This window comes from Lepidochelys olivacea (genome assembly GCF_965140295.1).
Source record: "Lepidochelys olivacea isolate rLepOli2 genome assembly, chromosome: 3".
Lineage (NCBI taxonomy): Eukaryota > Metazoa > Chordata > Testudines > Cheloniidae > Lepidochelys > Lepidochelys olivacea.
The window spans coordinates 127697596-127714379 of NC_140413.1; the positions used below are offsets into that span (position 1 = coordinate 127697596).

The 16784-nt window shown below is 42.5% G+C and overlaps 2 protein-coding genes across 2 annotated transcripts in view; one reads left to right on the plus strand and one right to left on the minus strand.

Moving 5' to 3' along the window:
- The window catches only part of LOC311518174 (centrosomal P4.1-associated protein-like), a 62503-nt gene extending 57481 nt beyond the window's left edge, over positions 1-5022 (plus strand). Inside the window, exons 17-20 of the mRNA XM_084623722.1 lie at positions 473-613; positions 1384-1468; positions 1810-1930; positions 3563-5022. Coding sequence (XP_084479848.1) covers positions 473-613; positions 1384-1468; positions 1810-1930; positions 3563-3752 — 537 coding nt within the window. The 3' untranslated portion in view covers positions 3753-5022. The remainder of the gene's footprint in view (positions 1-472; positions 614-1383; positions 1469-1809; positions 1931-3562) is intronic.
- Positions 5023-8363: 3341 nt separating this feature from the next.
- LOC311519031 (putative tubulin polyglutamylase TTLL2) overlaps positions 8364-16784 on the minus strand; it is a 47214-nt gene continuing 38793 nt past the window's right edge. Inside the window, exons 9-10 of the mRNA XM_084625187.1 lie at positions 15642-15737; positions 8364-10280 (exon numbers count right to left, since the gene is read on the minus strand). Of these exons, the coding sequence (XP_084481313.1) occupies positions 8596-10280; positions 15642-15737 (1781 nt within the window). The 3' untranslated portion in view covers positions 8364-8595. The remainder of the gene's footprint in view (positions 10281-15641; positions 15738-16784) is intronic.

The window sequence follows — 16784 nt, forward strand, 5'->3', positions numbered from 1 at the left end:
TGGGTGGGGAACTCAGTTTGCTCTGACTTGTGTGGACATATGTGCAGACTAACTAGATTGTCTTAATCAGGAGTCTTAGCTCACTCCAACTGTGTAGCTGCAGAATTGTTGTCCTTCATTGAAATACTGTGCTTGCCAGCGCTCTGAAACTCAGACTGAATGAGAAGAAATAGCAATCTGGCCAGCCTGCCAAAACCCGCATTTGGCGGAGAGGGGGAGAGATAAATAATCTTTAGGCCTCTGTTGGCACACAAGTGATGTAGGCATTACTTACCCATGCTATAGAAATAAGCTTTGAAGGGCTGTGGCATAGCCTGAAGTCCCTGTGTTAATGAAATATTTAGCAGCAAACTCTCATTTCAGTTACACCACTGCAACATTACTGACTGCACTGAGGCTGCACTGGTGGAGCTGAGAGGGGTGTTTGGCCCATTTTTGTTTCTCTTGTGAGGTGTATTTTGTGTGTTTAAAGGTAGAAGAGGTGCTTACTGATGGCCGTCGAATCATTATTTTCCGCAATGGTACCAAGAAAGAGATCAGTGCTGATAAAAGGATGACAGTGGTTACTTTTTTCAATGGAGATGTAAAGAAGATCATGCCGGATCAGAGTGTGGTGTGTAAACACTTGTCTTTTCTTTTTGTTTAAAAAAAGCACGTCAATATTTTATGCAGATTGACTAGTACTACAAGGTCCTACGTCTTGTGGACGTGGTAGAAGAAGAGTGTCTTTAGTTGAGGTTTGAAAGAGAAGCAGGGTGGCTTGGTGAACTGGGCTAGAGAGTCTACCCCACAGACAAGTGGAAAAGTGAAAAGAAGCCAAGATAGCAGTAGAAGATGGAACAAATGGAGCACTGATGCTGGCATCTTTGGTGGAGCAGGTGGAAATGGAAACCATGATACAAAGCAAAGTGTGAGACATGGCTCCTTGGGACAGGGAGTGTCTCTTTATTATACATTTGCAGGGTGCCAATGCAATTGGGTCCTTTCCTCTAGGTGTAGTACTATTTCCTTCAAATAGGAAATAATAATGTAATGTGAGCTGGGGTGGAAATGAGCAGGTTCTTGAAGGTAGGATGAGAATGTTACACTTTATTAAGCGTGCAAAGGGGAGCAAGAGGAAGGATCCAGTGGGCAAGGAAGATAATTTTAGCAACTGCATTGATTATTTGTATGTTGTAGAGGAGAAAGCAGCAAAATCTGGACACATCCTATATGTGAGGGAAAGAGGAGAGTTGAAATATAAATATAATTACTTGTAATCCAAATACCTTAAGTTAATTCAAAATCATTTTTCTATGAGAGATTTTTTTAAAACATTGTTATAACTGTATCCCTTTATTAAAATGTTAGGAACAAAATACAAACTCTTCACTGTCCTTGCAGATTTATTATTATGCAGATGCACAGACAACCCATACCACTTATCCAAATGGCTTGGAGTTACTGCAGTTCCCTAACAATCAGATAGGTATGTGGTAGCTCATAACTTTGAACTACTTTTGCAGGAGTATCTTCTCATAAAAAATTGCCTGACTCTAACTCTGGGAGACTGGGATTTTTCACTTCACCTCTCTGTCCCTTGGATTCCTCATCTATAAAATGTGGATAATTGATATTTGCTTTGAGATCTACAGATGTAAAAGCACCATTTAGATGCTTATCATTATTTATTCTTTACAATTTTTAGTAGGTTACCATCTATCAAGTCCATTCCTCACCCCCATGTCTTGTGAAAGAACATGCTGTAGTTTCATATAAACCAACATGACGGAGTTTCTAAATAAACTTTAAAAATATTGTTTTCTACAGAAAAACACCACCCGGGTGGCACCAAAGAAATTGTGTTCCCAGATCAGACAGTGAAACGCTTCTATGATGGTGGGCTTGAGGAAACTGTTTTTCCAGATGGCACAGTAGTAAAAGTAGAAAAGTAAGTATCCTGTGAGGTGACATGGCTGGGGCACTGAGCAGATCTATACCGGTTCTCCTGGTGGGAGGGCAGAAGGTTAAAGCTTTAGTTTGTGTCTTACAAGGTTCATTTTTACAAACGAGAGGGTTGTTTTGTTTTCAGTACATAACAGTTTGTTCAGAGGTTTCAGAAGAATTGAAAAGAGAAAGGATTTGGAGTACGAATGGAGGAAAGTTTTTACCAGAGCGAGGCATTGGGGATGATTCTTCACTGCCTTGCATCTTGTGTAGTCATTTGCAGCTGGATACAGTAGGTGTGATTTGATTTAGTAGCACTTTACACTCACTTTGTTCAGCTGTAATAACTTATTACGCAAGGGGCAAGGCACCAGAGGGCCAGGTGCATTGGGTTAGTGCATAGAGCAGGGGACTGAAGATCTGGACTCCTGGCCTCTATACTTACCTCTGTTGCCGACTCTCTCTCCTGGGGCAAGTCACTGCAAGTAACACCTCCCTGTGCCTCAGCGAAAAATGAGTAATAATAATACTTATCACCGCATACTTCACAGAGGTATTGTGAGAACCACTGTTTGTAAAGTGCTTTAAGATCCTTGGATGGAGAGTGCACTGTAAGTGCAGATTATGTTGTTCATTACTGTTTGAGTTAATTTTATGTACTGATGCATCTCTGTGATGAAGGCCACATTGTGAGAACTGCTGAAAACTGCAGTCCTTCTGTAAACGCTGTTACATTTGGGTGGTTGAAGATCAGAGCTGTGCTGAAACTTGGAGGGGAAAGCTTCCATCTGATGTGTTATATTCCACTCCCACTGCTGCAAATCAGATATATTCATAAGAACGTTTAGTCTCAGTGATGCATTTCTGTGCACCCTGTCCATCTCCTGCAGCAGTGTATATAACATTAGGGCTACTTTCACCCATGTGGACACAAGGAGATGTCATTTGTGTGTCCTTGCACCAGCCTGGGCCCATCCACCATAGGGAGGATTCATTTCAGGCAGCATAATTGTAGCTTCACCTCCCTCATAGCTTTCCCCTGCAGGGAGCAGTTTTAAGTTATGGCTGGGACTCCATCAAAGCCCCACTGTTAGAAGCAGCTCTTGGAGTGAGTTGATTGAGTATATCCACGCCCCTTCCCTGTCGAGTGCTGGCCACTTTGGAGGCAGCCCTGGCCCTCAGCATTGGTTTCTGAAGCTATCTATTATACTGTATATCTCCCCACGGTGTATTATCCATTGCTGGAGTCTGTCAGGATCAGGGGCACCAGAACATGGGGGACCAAGGGGTCATGGCCCTATCACTTTTTACCAACCGTAAGAGCAAGCAACAGGGGGAGGGGTGGAGAGGAGCAAGCACGGGTGGGGGTGTCTTGGTGGGAAGAGGCGGTGCAGGAGCAGGGCCTTGGGGAAGGAGCCGTGCGAGGGTGAAGGCTCAGGGAAAAGGGGTGGCATGGGGGCAGGGCCTCGGGGGGGAGGGGTGGCACGGAGGGGCAGGGCACGGTTCAGGTGCCAGTGGCCCCACCGCCCAATTTTAGGGAGCTCCCACCGCTCCTGGTCAGGATATACTATACACCCATGGGGAATCTGGGCTTTTGTACATGGTTGAATACTTTATCAATTGTCTTTTTTTTCAGGAATGGCGATAAAATGGTGATGTTCAGTAATGGGCAGAAGGAAACTCACACGTCACAGTTCAAGAGAAGGGAGTACCCCGATGGCACTGTAAAGACTGTGTACTCCAGTGGCCAACAGGAAACAAAGTATTCCTCTGGCCGGGTTCGAATCAAAGACGAAGAGGGCAACATCATCCTCAATAAGAAGTGATTCATCTGCTCTAGATGCAATGTTGTATGTAGGTCATTCAAGCCAGTTTCTGGTTGAGATTGGTTATTATTTTACAGTGTAGATATGTATCCCCTGGAAGTGCACAAGTCTGATTTGTTTTCTTCCTTGTCCCTTTGCCTGCCTTTCTGTTCCTTGAAAGAATTAGGGCCTGACTGTGAGTGGTGCTGAGCACCTACAACTCCTCTCAAAGTCAATTAAGGATCAGGCTCATAAAGAGTTGTGTTCTCTAAAATCATAAATGAATGCCATGCATCTCCAGAAAAAAACAGAAATTGCTGTGTGGAGAACATTTCATTTCTTCACACCAGGTGTAAGGAAGAAGGGGATGGACTAGGAGACTAAGCATATGATATGATATGCCTAGGTTCCCGTGGACCATAAGTTCACATTCCAAGTAGATATGTGGGATTGAATTTTACTTGCATTCACTGAATTTTAGTTAAACTACAGCTTTCTGGGTGGGTGCTTCTTGAAGAAGGCTTCTAAAACTGCACTCATGTCTGCCCTGAATATACATTAACCAACCCATGGTACTTTCCTTTCCACCAAGTGTTTGCCTGGTGACTTTGCCCAAAATTTCCCTTCCCTTTACTCGGGTGCTAGTTGGCTCCTCTGTCTATCCCAGAAGTGGCTGCACTTCAGTGGTGTTGTATGTATGCCCCACAGCTGTAAGGCACTTTGAGATCCTTTGGAACGACACCATATAAATGTAAAAAATATTGTTTTTATTATTCAGCATGGTAGATCCACTCAGACATGCTGCCTTAAACAAAATCATTAACGTGAATGCAGTTTATTAAGTAAAAATCTAAAGACCAGGTCCAGCTCTTCAGTCTTCAATAGAGACATATTGATTTACACTCCATGAAGATCGGACCGATGTCTTTAATTTTACAAATATTTCTTGTTGATTCTCTCTCTCTCTCTCTAGCATTATGTAATTTCTTTTGACTCCAGCACCCAAAATACATGTGTAAACTCCTGCAGACTCTCCTAGCAATCTACCTTTATTCTTTCCTCACATGCAAGTATAAAATAATTGCAAGATTATGCAATTGTTCATTTTTCTGTTTTGTTTCTTGCAACTCAGAATAGAAACAAATTACTGTGCAGTCTGGGAGACGTATTCTGACTAGACAGAAAGTGTATGAAACTAGTTATTTCCCATTAATATTGATCACAAACTACAGTGTGTATAAATGTAATTACTCTTTTCGAAGCATTTGATGATGAATACATTTTAATGTAATTCGGGTGTGATAACATAGTTGTATTTTTATTCCTTTTACTCCCTATGTGTAAAATAAACTATTTAGAATGGTGTGCTTTTCACTATTGTAATCTTTAATCTATTTCTACATAGATTGTGAAAGGCAGCTTATTAAAGAAGTCCAAAAAGATCTTTGAAAGAGACCATTCTATTCCATGTCCTTTGTTACAGGGTAATACTTCTTGCTGCAAAGGCTGAAACAAGTCTACATGGTTTGTCCCAAATAACCATCGCAGCAAAGCTGTCATTGAAAACTGCATTCAATCAGGTTAGGAAAAAATAGACATCGTGTTTGCATCTGCCAATGAGAAACATCAAGTTAATTCCTAAGCATCCTGTTTTTAAAAAAGTTTATTTGTCAATGAAGCAGCTTGTTTGTGCTCATTTACAGGTATTCAGGAAATGTTTGGTGGTTTTTGTTTGCCACTTTTACTCTTAAATCATGATTAAGTATCTATAAATCTGCTTGTTTACACCATTAATTATAATCCTGTGATGGGGTGCCTGCCCCACACTGGGCTCTAAGGGGTTAATAGAGCCCCAGGGAGGCTGTGCAGGAGGCAGCCAATCAGAGAAGGGCTGTGAGGAGCAGCCAATCAGGGCTGGGCAGGCCCATATAAGAAGCGTTGCAGAGCATTCCCAGTGGAGAGGTCTGACAGCCTGAATCAGTTGCCTTTCAGGGAACATTGTAAGAGCTGCTTGCCGAGGCTTTCTCTGAGGGTGTTTTTTGGGATTGTTTGTGTTGGCTACTATTAGATGCTGGAGGCATTGTACTGTTATAAGATTGTTCTTGTTTAAATGTGCCTAGGGTGATAGTGCATTCTGTAAGTGAAATAAATACATTTGCACTGTGGTATAGGAGGAGAGGCAACTTCTCAAGTAACCAGGCTCTAATGTAAACTATGTACTGTAGGGCTTTACACATCAAAGTCGGGAGCTTGAATTGAACCCAGAAGTAAAAGTGCGAACAGTAAAGTCATCAAAGAACTGGTGTAAAATATTTCCTGTGAGTAATACCCATCTAACAGTGATATAGTTGCCTTGTCCATTACCTTCCACATGACCTTCATGTATAGGTTCATGTAGATGCAAAATACAGTGCAGTAATCCCAACTAAAAGTTACAAAAGTATGGATTTCCTTGGCAGGCTCTTGATCCAAAGTAAAATGTCACAAATGTCTTACCAGCTGTGCTTGAATTATGGCGGGGCTGGGGAGGGAGGGGCAGGCCCCCATATACTACTTTTAGTGGTTACCTCCCTTCTGTCTTATGACCCCGCCCCCTTACTTCTCACTAATGTTTACATTAAAGCCACCCCCTATTTTTCCACATAATTTAAGCACTACTTACCATATGCAGGTAAAAAAGGTTCTCTGGGCCAACAACTTCACCAGTAGCACCCCCAAATTGCAAACATCTTGGAGAAAAGATGAGCAAAATCTCTTTCAGGCACAGGGGCAGGAACTACTTCTGTTGTATCCCCTAGGTTCCAACCCACTAGTATCACCTATGTCTCGTCTAGATTGAGTCTCGGGCAACTCGCTCTAAGTCCCTGTCCTGGCCAGGCACTAGGAACGTGAACACTGCACCATCTGGTTCTGACGAAAATGAGATTTAGAGCGGCCTGCCCTGTGCATGTTAGTGATACCACGGCCCAGATCATTTTGCTAGCTCCCCCAGGAGCCTGGCACCTTACTGCCTGGGGTAGTGGCAAACCAGAGCCTAGCTAGTAGAACCCTTTGCAGCTGCACTTGCCCATAGTATAACCATTTGAGATGAGATTAGTAATGAGTATTTAATGGTAATTTTGTTGCCTTGTCGGACCTGGCATGCTAGAAAGCAAACCTCAGGAGATGCTGAATAGTATAAAAGCAAAGGAGCCATCAAAACAAATAGCACAAGACTAGTTTGCTCTCAGAGAGAGGGAGAAGGTGATGGCATAAATCACAAGAGCTATTTAGCTCATGCCGTAACCAGAACCCCTTCAATGGAAATAAAAACATAGTAAAAATGAGCCCTGATCTGGTTATTCTTAATACAAAAAGACAGCTCCCTACCTCTTCCTCACACTCCTCTCTTCTCTAATCCTTCATGCTGCAAAACCCCTCTGCCCTTTATTCTGACTGACAATGGCCTTTCCCAGCCACAGATGATTCTTTCTAAGAACACAGATAACCTATATATGAGTGGCTGCATACTCCCTTCTGCAGGATCAGCGTCTTACCCTCCCTAAACACACAGACCATGCCGGCCCCAAAACATCCCTCTGTGTTTCTTATTATAGAAGCTGTAAGGGGTGACTTTGCAGGGAGATAGAATACAGTTGCAACACCTCAATTCTTTGTTACCCACAGATTTTCTGGCATCAGACTAAGCCCATGGCAATTAGAATTTTGCCTCATGTTTGGAACAAAATGAGAATGTACTTCTGTAGACCATAGCAGATGCAGTTTTTGCCAGACGGACAATTGGTGGCAGTAGAGATGCACGAGGAGCTCAGATGGTTTGGACAGGGAGTCAGACAAATATTTCAATTCAGTGTTGGTGGTGGGGTTTCTCCCTACTCACTTTATTGTGCAAAAAGTGTTAAACCAGCAATCTGATGTAAGGCCCCATAATTATGGCATAACAAAGCTGAGTAACTGTTTAACATTAGTAAGGCCCCAACAGGCAGATAATGTACTGTGTCGGTGGGAGAGGTTTTATCTGGTGATTCAAAAATGGCAGTTCGAGGTCTCAACGCAGCTCCAATATTAAATTCCTCTGTTGCTCTGGTAATTATAATATTTTCTACCTCACCAAGACTGTTCAGGATTCTTTGTTTAGTGTTTGAGCAGTGGGTTTGAAAACCAGTCTGGAACAGCATGTAGGATATTTTTGAAATTACATTTCATAAGAATTTCTGCAGAAACCCAGTTTTCAATCAAATGAATGTAATTCTATTTGGATGGTATTTCTTCACGCAGCATGTAATCAGGTTGCAGCAGTGACTGCCCAGAAGCTCAGTGTATGAGATCATGTACTGAATTCTTAAAGAGACTTGATAGTTTTATGACTATTAATAACACTGTAAACTATGGGACATGGATATCCAAGTTGCATGCTGCAAGGGGTAAACTAACCAACATTTTATAGTTATAAAGCCTCCCAGGCAGGAAAAGAAAAGCCATTGACAATGAAGGGTAGGAATTAATAAATGACTCATAAACAAAAGCAAAGATTGACATTGTTAAAGCTTTTGAAAGAATATGCAATTTTATATTTTCATTTTGAGACTATTTCAGAGGCAGAAGAATACTGTATAAATTAATTATGCAATTCAGTATTTAATTTAAAAAAATAATTTCCCAGGGTCATTGTTAAATTACAAGAGACATTTTCAAATTGTGTGTGGTTTTGCAAGATCCCTATTTCTGAGATGACTTCCGCACATACCCACCATCTTCAAACTAAACCACCAGCTAAGATGGGTCAATAGCCCAGCACCATTCATATCTGGTTATTGTCTTCCTCTTTCATTGTGTGGCAGCTTATATCCTAACATCTACTGAGTTATCTAAAAGTTAAATAATCTTTTCTCTTCTTTACTCTCTGCTGTCCTGGGGGCAACTGTTTGTTCATTAACTTGTGTATTTCTTGTATGATGCTTTTTACATCTATTCCATTTTTGGAGGCTTCAAGTGCAGCATCGTTGAAAGGAAATATAAGGACAAAATCACCTACTCGAGGGAAGGGCCTTTTGTCTTTAGTGGAGAGAAAATATGGAGGAATAGTTAATTTGTAGTTACATAACTCAGTGGTAGGCAACCGATGGGTGACTTGGACAGATGCATGTGCAGGGTGTCTAGCTCCTGAGAGCTGGTTGCTTTTAGACACCGCCTTTGATTGCGAAGATGTTTTCGGCCTGTTCATCCTTTCCCGGAGCTGTGAGGTTAGTGTTTTCCTTGGATGTGTTCTGGCCATTCTCTCCATCACTATGGCCTCCTTCTTAAACGCACCTCCTGTAACCGCCAAGAGAGACTGCACTGCAGAAGTGGCAGTGCATTCACTTTCTTGCCTAGAAGCAAGGAAATCAGGAGCACCATCTGTTGCATTTTCACCCTGTGCTGTCAAGGGGATGTGTGTTCTACCAGCATAGGAAGCTTTAGTGCCAGCCCCTTTGTTTTCTCTCAAGGTGTCAGTTTGCTTATAATTTAGCAATTCAATGATGTCATGGAGAAGTCTTTTTTTCACTGTTCTGTCGATGGAACAGTCTAGGCGCAAGGCTGGGCTGTAGTTTACTTCTAAAAGCCATGGTTTGAATGTGTCATCGATCAGAATGTCGAACCCAAAGAGCTCAAAGCAATTGGACGTCAGTGGAACAGAAGGGGTTATAGCGAGCAGGGTCAGCATTACAATGTTGTGTATTCTCCGCCACAGAAGCAGGTCGTCCACCTCATGGCTGCGTAGGTAAGAACGGAATTTGCTGAATGTCCATTTGCAGCCACGGCCGATCCCTTCTTTATTTTTTTTGTACGAGGCGCCAAATTTATTGATGCTGGTGTTTGTCAGATGGGCATAGACGTTGTCCAGAGAACTAAGGTCAAACTTTTCAGTGGCAAACCTCACTAGCCCTTCTTCATAAGTGTAAATGGTAAGGGGGCAAAAACTGGTGACACAGACATAGAGGCGGAGATCCCATTTGTACCCAGAAATAAGCAAAGGGTTACTAATGTACTTCTGCACAATGACCATGCAATCATATACAAAGTTTTTAATGTCCTGGAAAATGAGAATGCCCCTTCCACGAGATAGACCCACAGGCTTGCAAATCCAGTAGCTTGGCTTTCTGCCCTGTGACTGTCTCTCCTTAGTGTATTCTGCTATAAACTTGACATAGTCGTTAGGCATGATGAATGCCATTGGACTAAACTCGTAAAGAGATGGTCCATAAATTCCCTTCATGCGTTTCAGATGCCTTGCCAGATAGTCTTTCCTTGTGATCCTGACTGTTTCTGGATAGTGATTGAGCCTCTGCCATGGTTTAATGCTACGGTGGTCAGTCATACGGAAAGGGGAGTTCTGCCAGTACAGATTCCAGTCTGCTTCATCTTGCTCTTGTTCATCAAATTCACTCCAACCACGTTCCAGTAAGACCTCACGGACTGCTTCAGGAACGCTCTCATGGAGACGGAAGACCAGAGGCTTCAGGATGTCTTCTGCATCATGGTCATATGCCATTGTGTGGGCCTTATTTTCTGAAAAAGAATGATCAGAAGGTAAATAAATGACTGTCATGAATTGAGCTGAAATGCATCACATATGTCTTGGCACACCCAAAGCCTCCTCTCTTTCCCATGGTTCTTTCTACCATGAATGAGCAAATTGCAATTGAAAAATGGAGTCCAAAGATTTATTTACTGCTGAAGGAGCAATTGTATGAGCCTCAGGTACAATTATCTTAGTTTCAGAAAACTTTAAGGCAGCATGACACATGGCTGTCTCTATAAAATTGAATGTCCATATATTTTCTTTTGCTTTGCTTTTTAATTTAACTTGGCCAATCTTAGAGGTATTGGGCTGGCGTAGTAGACTAATGCTTTTGTAATGCACAGATATCTATTATTTTACAATGCCTTTGTTCAGTCCAATGATAATAACTTCTCCTATTAGACCTTGTCTACACTAGTAATTTATGACCCATAATTCCCAACAGTTGCCATTTAGACAAGGACCAGACATTTTACAACCATGTTATCTAACCCTTGTCTGAGAAAAACCCCATTGTAGACAAGATCTTAGGACCTGATCCAAAGCCCAGTGAAGTCACTGGAAAGACTCCATTGGCTTCAGTGGGCTTTGGATCTCAGCCTAAAGTCCTGGTATCACCTGGCTGGTCTACCTAATACTTTGCTGTTACCAGTGAAACTTTTCCTCCTTCCTGAAGAGCTCCATACACTGTTCCTTCTCTCCATTTCCCTCCGGCAGAGGAGTTAATACTCCCTGAGGTTTGTAAATAATCTCCAATAGGAATTCATGTAATCTCTAAATGATGCACCATTTCAGAATATGTACCGCAGATGGTGCATGTCAGCTCCTCTGAGTTGGAAATGCATTTTAATTCTTCTAGTTTCCTGGGGAAAGTAGCAGCTTTAACACAGAATTATTAACTTTTAAATAAGACTTCCCACCCTCCCACCACACCCACACATACCAATTAATTCTCAATCTAAAGAAATGGGGTACAACTTGAAGGCTCTGTTGCCCCTGCTGTCTGTGGAGGACACAAAATCCCAGCGGATATCTGCCTTGGGGGGGGTATTGCTGCTTCTGTGTCAGTGCTCTGCCCTTCCCCAAAACCTGCTGCAGAAGTTCCTCTATGTCTAGAAAGGGGACAAGACTGCAGTTAGGGGGAGAATAGTTCCACAAGGCATCATCTCTGCCATTGAAATCCATGCCCTTAAGATCAGCATGAACTTGCCTATTTTACCACTCCACACTCTGAAATCCCCCAGGATGGGGTCTCCAGGGACGGACATTAAATTTTACCCTTGGAATGTAACAACATTAGAAAATAAAAGAAGAAAGGAATTTTCCTAATCACAACCCTTAGGCTTTGTCTACGCTATGCCGCTTTTAGTGACAGAGCTGTGCCGCTACAGCTGTGCCACTAAAAGGTGTGCCGCGTAGCCGCTGTTTGTTGGCAGGAGAGCTCTCTCCTACCGACAAAAAACTTCCACCCGCAAAGAGCGGCGGTAGCTTTGTCGGCAGGAAAGCACTCCTGCCAACAAAGTACCGTTCACACCGGCGCTTTTCTTCGACAAAACTTTTGTCTTTCGGTGTGTGGGGTTTTTTTAACACCTCTGAATGACAAAAGTTTCGTCGTTCACTTGCCAGTGTAGACAAAGCCTTAGTATCTGCACAGGTCTGACATTGCCCAAGACATGCACATCCGCGATACAGCAGTCAATCCTCTGCTCAACCTGTTTTCAGACTGACATCTTGGTATATTTTTTGAGGTTGAGAATCTCTCCTCCTGAGGTTTAAACTCCCAACTTTTGAAACAATCCCCAGAATGTAAATGCCATACATTCTAAATCTCCATAGAAACCTAGGATGTGTGTATACCTCACAGCATTCCCTCACCCCCCTTTCCTGTGATAGAATATTTATGGGGACATGGCAATTTGTCAAAACTGAAACTTTTCACCGAAAATGGTTGGCTTCACAAATGTCCTTTTTTGAAATATTTTTGAACAAAAAAATTAAATTGTTGAAAAGTTCTATCTTTTTCAATTGAAAAGAAAAGGCACAGTTGAAATGAAATGTTTCAAGTGACCTGATTTGAAATTTTTTTCAGATTTTTCAGTCGACCAACATATTCAAGATTTTGACTTTTTGTCCTGATTCAGGATGGAAAAAAATTTCAAAACCTCAAAAAATTCTGCAGGATGGGAAAATCATTTCCCACCCTACTCCAGCATTCAGTGACATTCTTGCCTGATGTATATGTATTGGTTCCCTGAGCCTTGTGCTGTGGTCAGCTGGCACTGTCAGCTCAACACACTAAGTATCTTTCTTTTGTGAGCTTTAACCCTTATCTACCTTAGAGAAATTTCATTGTTGCCACTTGAAACAGGTATGAATGGTCTGGTGCTATCTGCAGTGGTGCATGAGTCATGAGCCACACGCACAGGACAAGTTAGGACTTTAGGAAGAGCTCAGGACCAGTTCCCATCTAGGTTTGACGTGCCGCCCGAACCGTGGGACTGGAGCCAGGCCGGCTGGGAAGAAGGAGCCAGGTTAAAAGGCAGATTGTGCTGTTCAGACAAGGGAGAAAGCTGACAGGCAGGGCAGTGGCTGGGAGAGATCTGGGGACAGCAGTGGTGCTCTCCAGTGACCAGGTATCTGAACGGAGGCTGGAGGTGGTGCCCCTGACAGGGAACTGGGAACAAAACCCAGGAGGGTTTTCAGCAGAGGATTGATGGCAAAAGGCTGAGGAGAAGGGCCTAACAAGAGACAGACATCATAGGAAGTGGCCCTGGGAAGCAGCGAAGCAGCACTTTACTGCTTTGAGACAGCCAGGTGTGTCATGGGAGGGCCCAAGGGCTGGACCCTGCATAGAGGGAAATGGCTGTGTACACGCGGGAGGGACTTGGGGGAAGTGGCGGGAAGGTGAAGAATAGTGTGATCCCTGCTGAAAGAGGACAAGGAGAATCACTGTCCAGCAGGAGCAGAGACTATTGAGCACCCATGAACTAGGGCTGAATTTCTTCATTTCATGATTTCTAATCCATTACTCAATACTATTTATAGTAAAACAAAGTAGTTCATAAATAAATGAATATTTTTTCTGTTGTTTTGCAGCTGAACTTATAACTTCTTTCTCTCTTGTGTTTGAGCCAGAGATGGAAGTCAGCCAGGTCCAGGTCCAGTTTTGGATTGAGGATTCAGGTAACTCCTCCCCATCTCTCTCCCACACATAAGGCAGAGTCCTCAGGGGATGTACCACTCTTGGGAGGTGGGTTTGAGGGGAACCATGTGGGTACTAAAGCACCCTAGTGATGTAAGTAGATTTACTTGGGCATATGGAAAAGCAGCCCACCAGTGACTATTTTCTATTCTCTTTAAGGTCCCAGGAGTGTGGTGGACACTGCTGAGGCAGAACACACATTGCCATGGCAGCCTCCAGTAATGTAAGTACATGTTAGTTATTGTCTTTGCCTCCATCTTCTTCCCTAAAGTTCCATTCTCTCTTATAAAATCGCCTTGGTAGATACCTATTAATCATCCATTTTAAAAGCCCTGGAAAGAAACATTTGTGCTGCAAATTTTCTAGGCTCTGACTCAGCTTCCCTGACAAGGAATACTAAATTCCAAATAACATTTAACTAAATTGACCAAGCTTGACATCTCTGAGTCATAGTTTAAATGTTGCAGTAAGTTGCGTGTGTGTGTGATGCACTGATCAGTAGTGCAACTAGCAACCCTTCATTGAAAGGCACTGTATTATATGACTACTGAGTACAGTAAATGCTGCCACAATGGAGTCTGAACTAACACATTGTAAATTACTCATTACTGGCTGCTAACACTACCTAAACAATAAAGCTGTTGACAGTGGCTTGCTCATGTCAGGTTGCGTCAATGGAAAACCTTTCGTGCCATTTACACTCAGAGGGAAGTTGACTGGAAAGACAAGTGCTTTGCAAGCCTAAACATAAATATCAACACCAAATACCTTGGAAACTCAGTACCTAGTGTATATGGAGCGCAAAAACAATAAAAAGATTTCAGATACAAGGAACACAATTTAAGCACAACTGGAGGAGAACTATCATCGAGTGATCACCTAAATGCGTGAACACAAATTTGACTACTTTTTTTCCTATGGCTGTGTGAATCACTATACAAATGTCCTTTCATTCAGATGAATTTGCCTGAGTTGCCCAATTTTCTTTTGCAAGTTATGAAAACATCATAATTTTAAGCTCCATCTACTTGCAATCATTGTTGCCCAGTGCACTGGTAGTAGTTTCCATTCAAAGTTAACAACTGCCCACAGCTCTCACACAGTGGTCTCTGAGAGGCTAATGTATTTCCTTGTATTTTAAATAAAAGTACTCATGCTGCCGTAACGAATAACTGGATGCTGATGATATTGCAATGGCCACCGCTGTGCAGGTGTCCAGCTTTAAAATTTCATTTTTGAAATTGAACGTTTCAATTGGAAATGGTTTTGTTTCAAAAAGTTCTTTAATGTTGTTTTTAAAATTCTAAAACATTTTAAAATGGTCAAAATTGAAATAGCATATTTTGGTTTGGTCCAAATGAAATGTTTCATTTGACCCAAACAATTTTTTTTCTTTTTACTTCTCAATTTGTCCAATTTTTTTATTATTTTTTTTTATTTTGGTGAGACCCAAAATGAATTTTTTAAACTTTTTGAAATTGCCACTGAATCAAAAAATCCATTATTCACCCAGCTTTCCTGGCTAATTGATTTCAAGACCATAAGGGACCATCAGATCATCTAGTAGTCTGACATCCTGTATATCAGAGGCTATCAAATTTGACCCTGTTACCCCATATTGGTCCCAACAACTTGTGTTTGACTAAAGCATATCTTCCAAGGATGCATCCAAGCTAGCTCAGATAACTGATTTTCTTTGAACAAAAGACTTTTTTGTGACATCAAATCTAGCAATAGCTGCATTATGTTGGAATTAATATTGTAAAAGCCATTGTACAATGGACAAACGATGTATTGGACAGGTGCATACTAAATATTTATGTATTGGCATAAGGACGATAGTAGAGAGAGACTTACCAAAAACCCCTCCCTTTTCTTACTCTGCCAGTTGAAATGCAGTTGAATTCAGCATCTTACAAATCATGACATCTCTATGAATCTGGTATGAAACAAAGAAGGCTTCCAACCCTTATGCTCTCAACCCCTGTTGTGTGTCCTCCATCATCAGCTGGGAATGAAATCCTTTTCACAGGATTTTCCCTCCCCGCCCCCCAGGATAAATTCCTTCTTTCCCAAGAAAGGCCAAGGACTAGAAAGTGCTTAACACACACACGAATGTACTCACCAATTCAAAATGGGCACATACCTCTCCCGCTGGTACATCTACACTTCTGGACAGGTGCATTCTCTGTATGGTAATTGTCCTCATCAACAATGCATGCTGGCCGGGACACTCCCAGCTCTAGGTAGAGAATCAGAAAACATCAACATACACTTGAATTTTCAAATACGAACAGAAGGAAACCCCCTCTTTATGCTTGCAAATGCCAAAGTAGGATTTGCAGGCTGCCTGATTCAGCAGCTACAGCTGTCTGATTGGTTTTTCTTGCCTGGATGTCTCCAAGGGCAGGCCAAGAGGGTTGAAGTATTGTTGCCTAGCAACACAAAGTAGCAATCCTGTACACAAAGGCAAAGAGTGACAGCATCATGGAAGTGGGCAAAGTGGTTTATTGAGTCCTTTCAACTTCTGTCACCAGCCCATAAGTTCCTTTCTCTTCTTTAATCTCCATAAGCCAAAGCCAGCCAGCCTTGCTCAGGCAAAACTCCCACAGGAGTCCATGAAAGCCTTGGCTTAGTAATATCAAACTTTAGCTTATGTTGCTTTTAATTCATTCTCCTCTGTGGTTTCATGCGGCGCTGTGATGGGCTTTGGTTTTTATGTGTAGGACTCTCACTGCAGTCACTGGACGTATGTAGATAATGATTAATATTAATGGTATTCAGTTTAATTTAGAAAGTCAGCTGGTAAATTAGGATGCCCCACCTTCTGCCTCCTCTCCTCCCTCCGCACCCCTAGCCCCCGGTGACTGCTGCTGCTTGGGCCAGGGCTCTCATCACTGCCCCCAACTCCATATCAAACTTCTATCTCAGCTGCGTTGAACTGGGAAAACAGGATCACAAAGTGTGAGACCAGGTCCCAGAGGGAGAAAAACTGGTGACTTCCCTTGTCCCCATCATCTATTCTCTGCTTCCCTCCTCCAGCTAATTCAGTTCTGCTCCCTTGCTCCCCATTTCAGTGTCTCCTCAGCCTGGGAACTCAGCATCTGTCAGGAGGCACTCAGCAGCTTGCAGGGGGTGCTCTCCACCTTGCAAAGCTGTGAGCCTGCATAATATTTGTCTGGTATAAACATTTATCATGCACAGCATTTAGTGGCAGTCTGCTTATAGACGGTTTGCTGTCCAGGTGACTAGTGGTTATCTTTCCAGTACCTTCAAGCCTGCAGCTTGT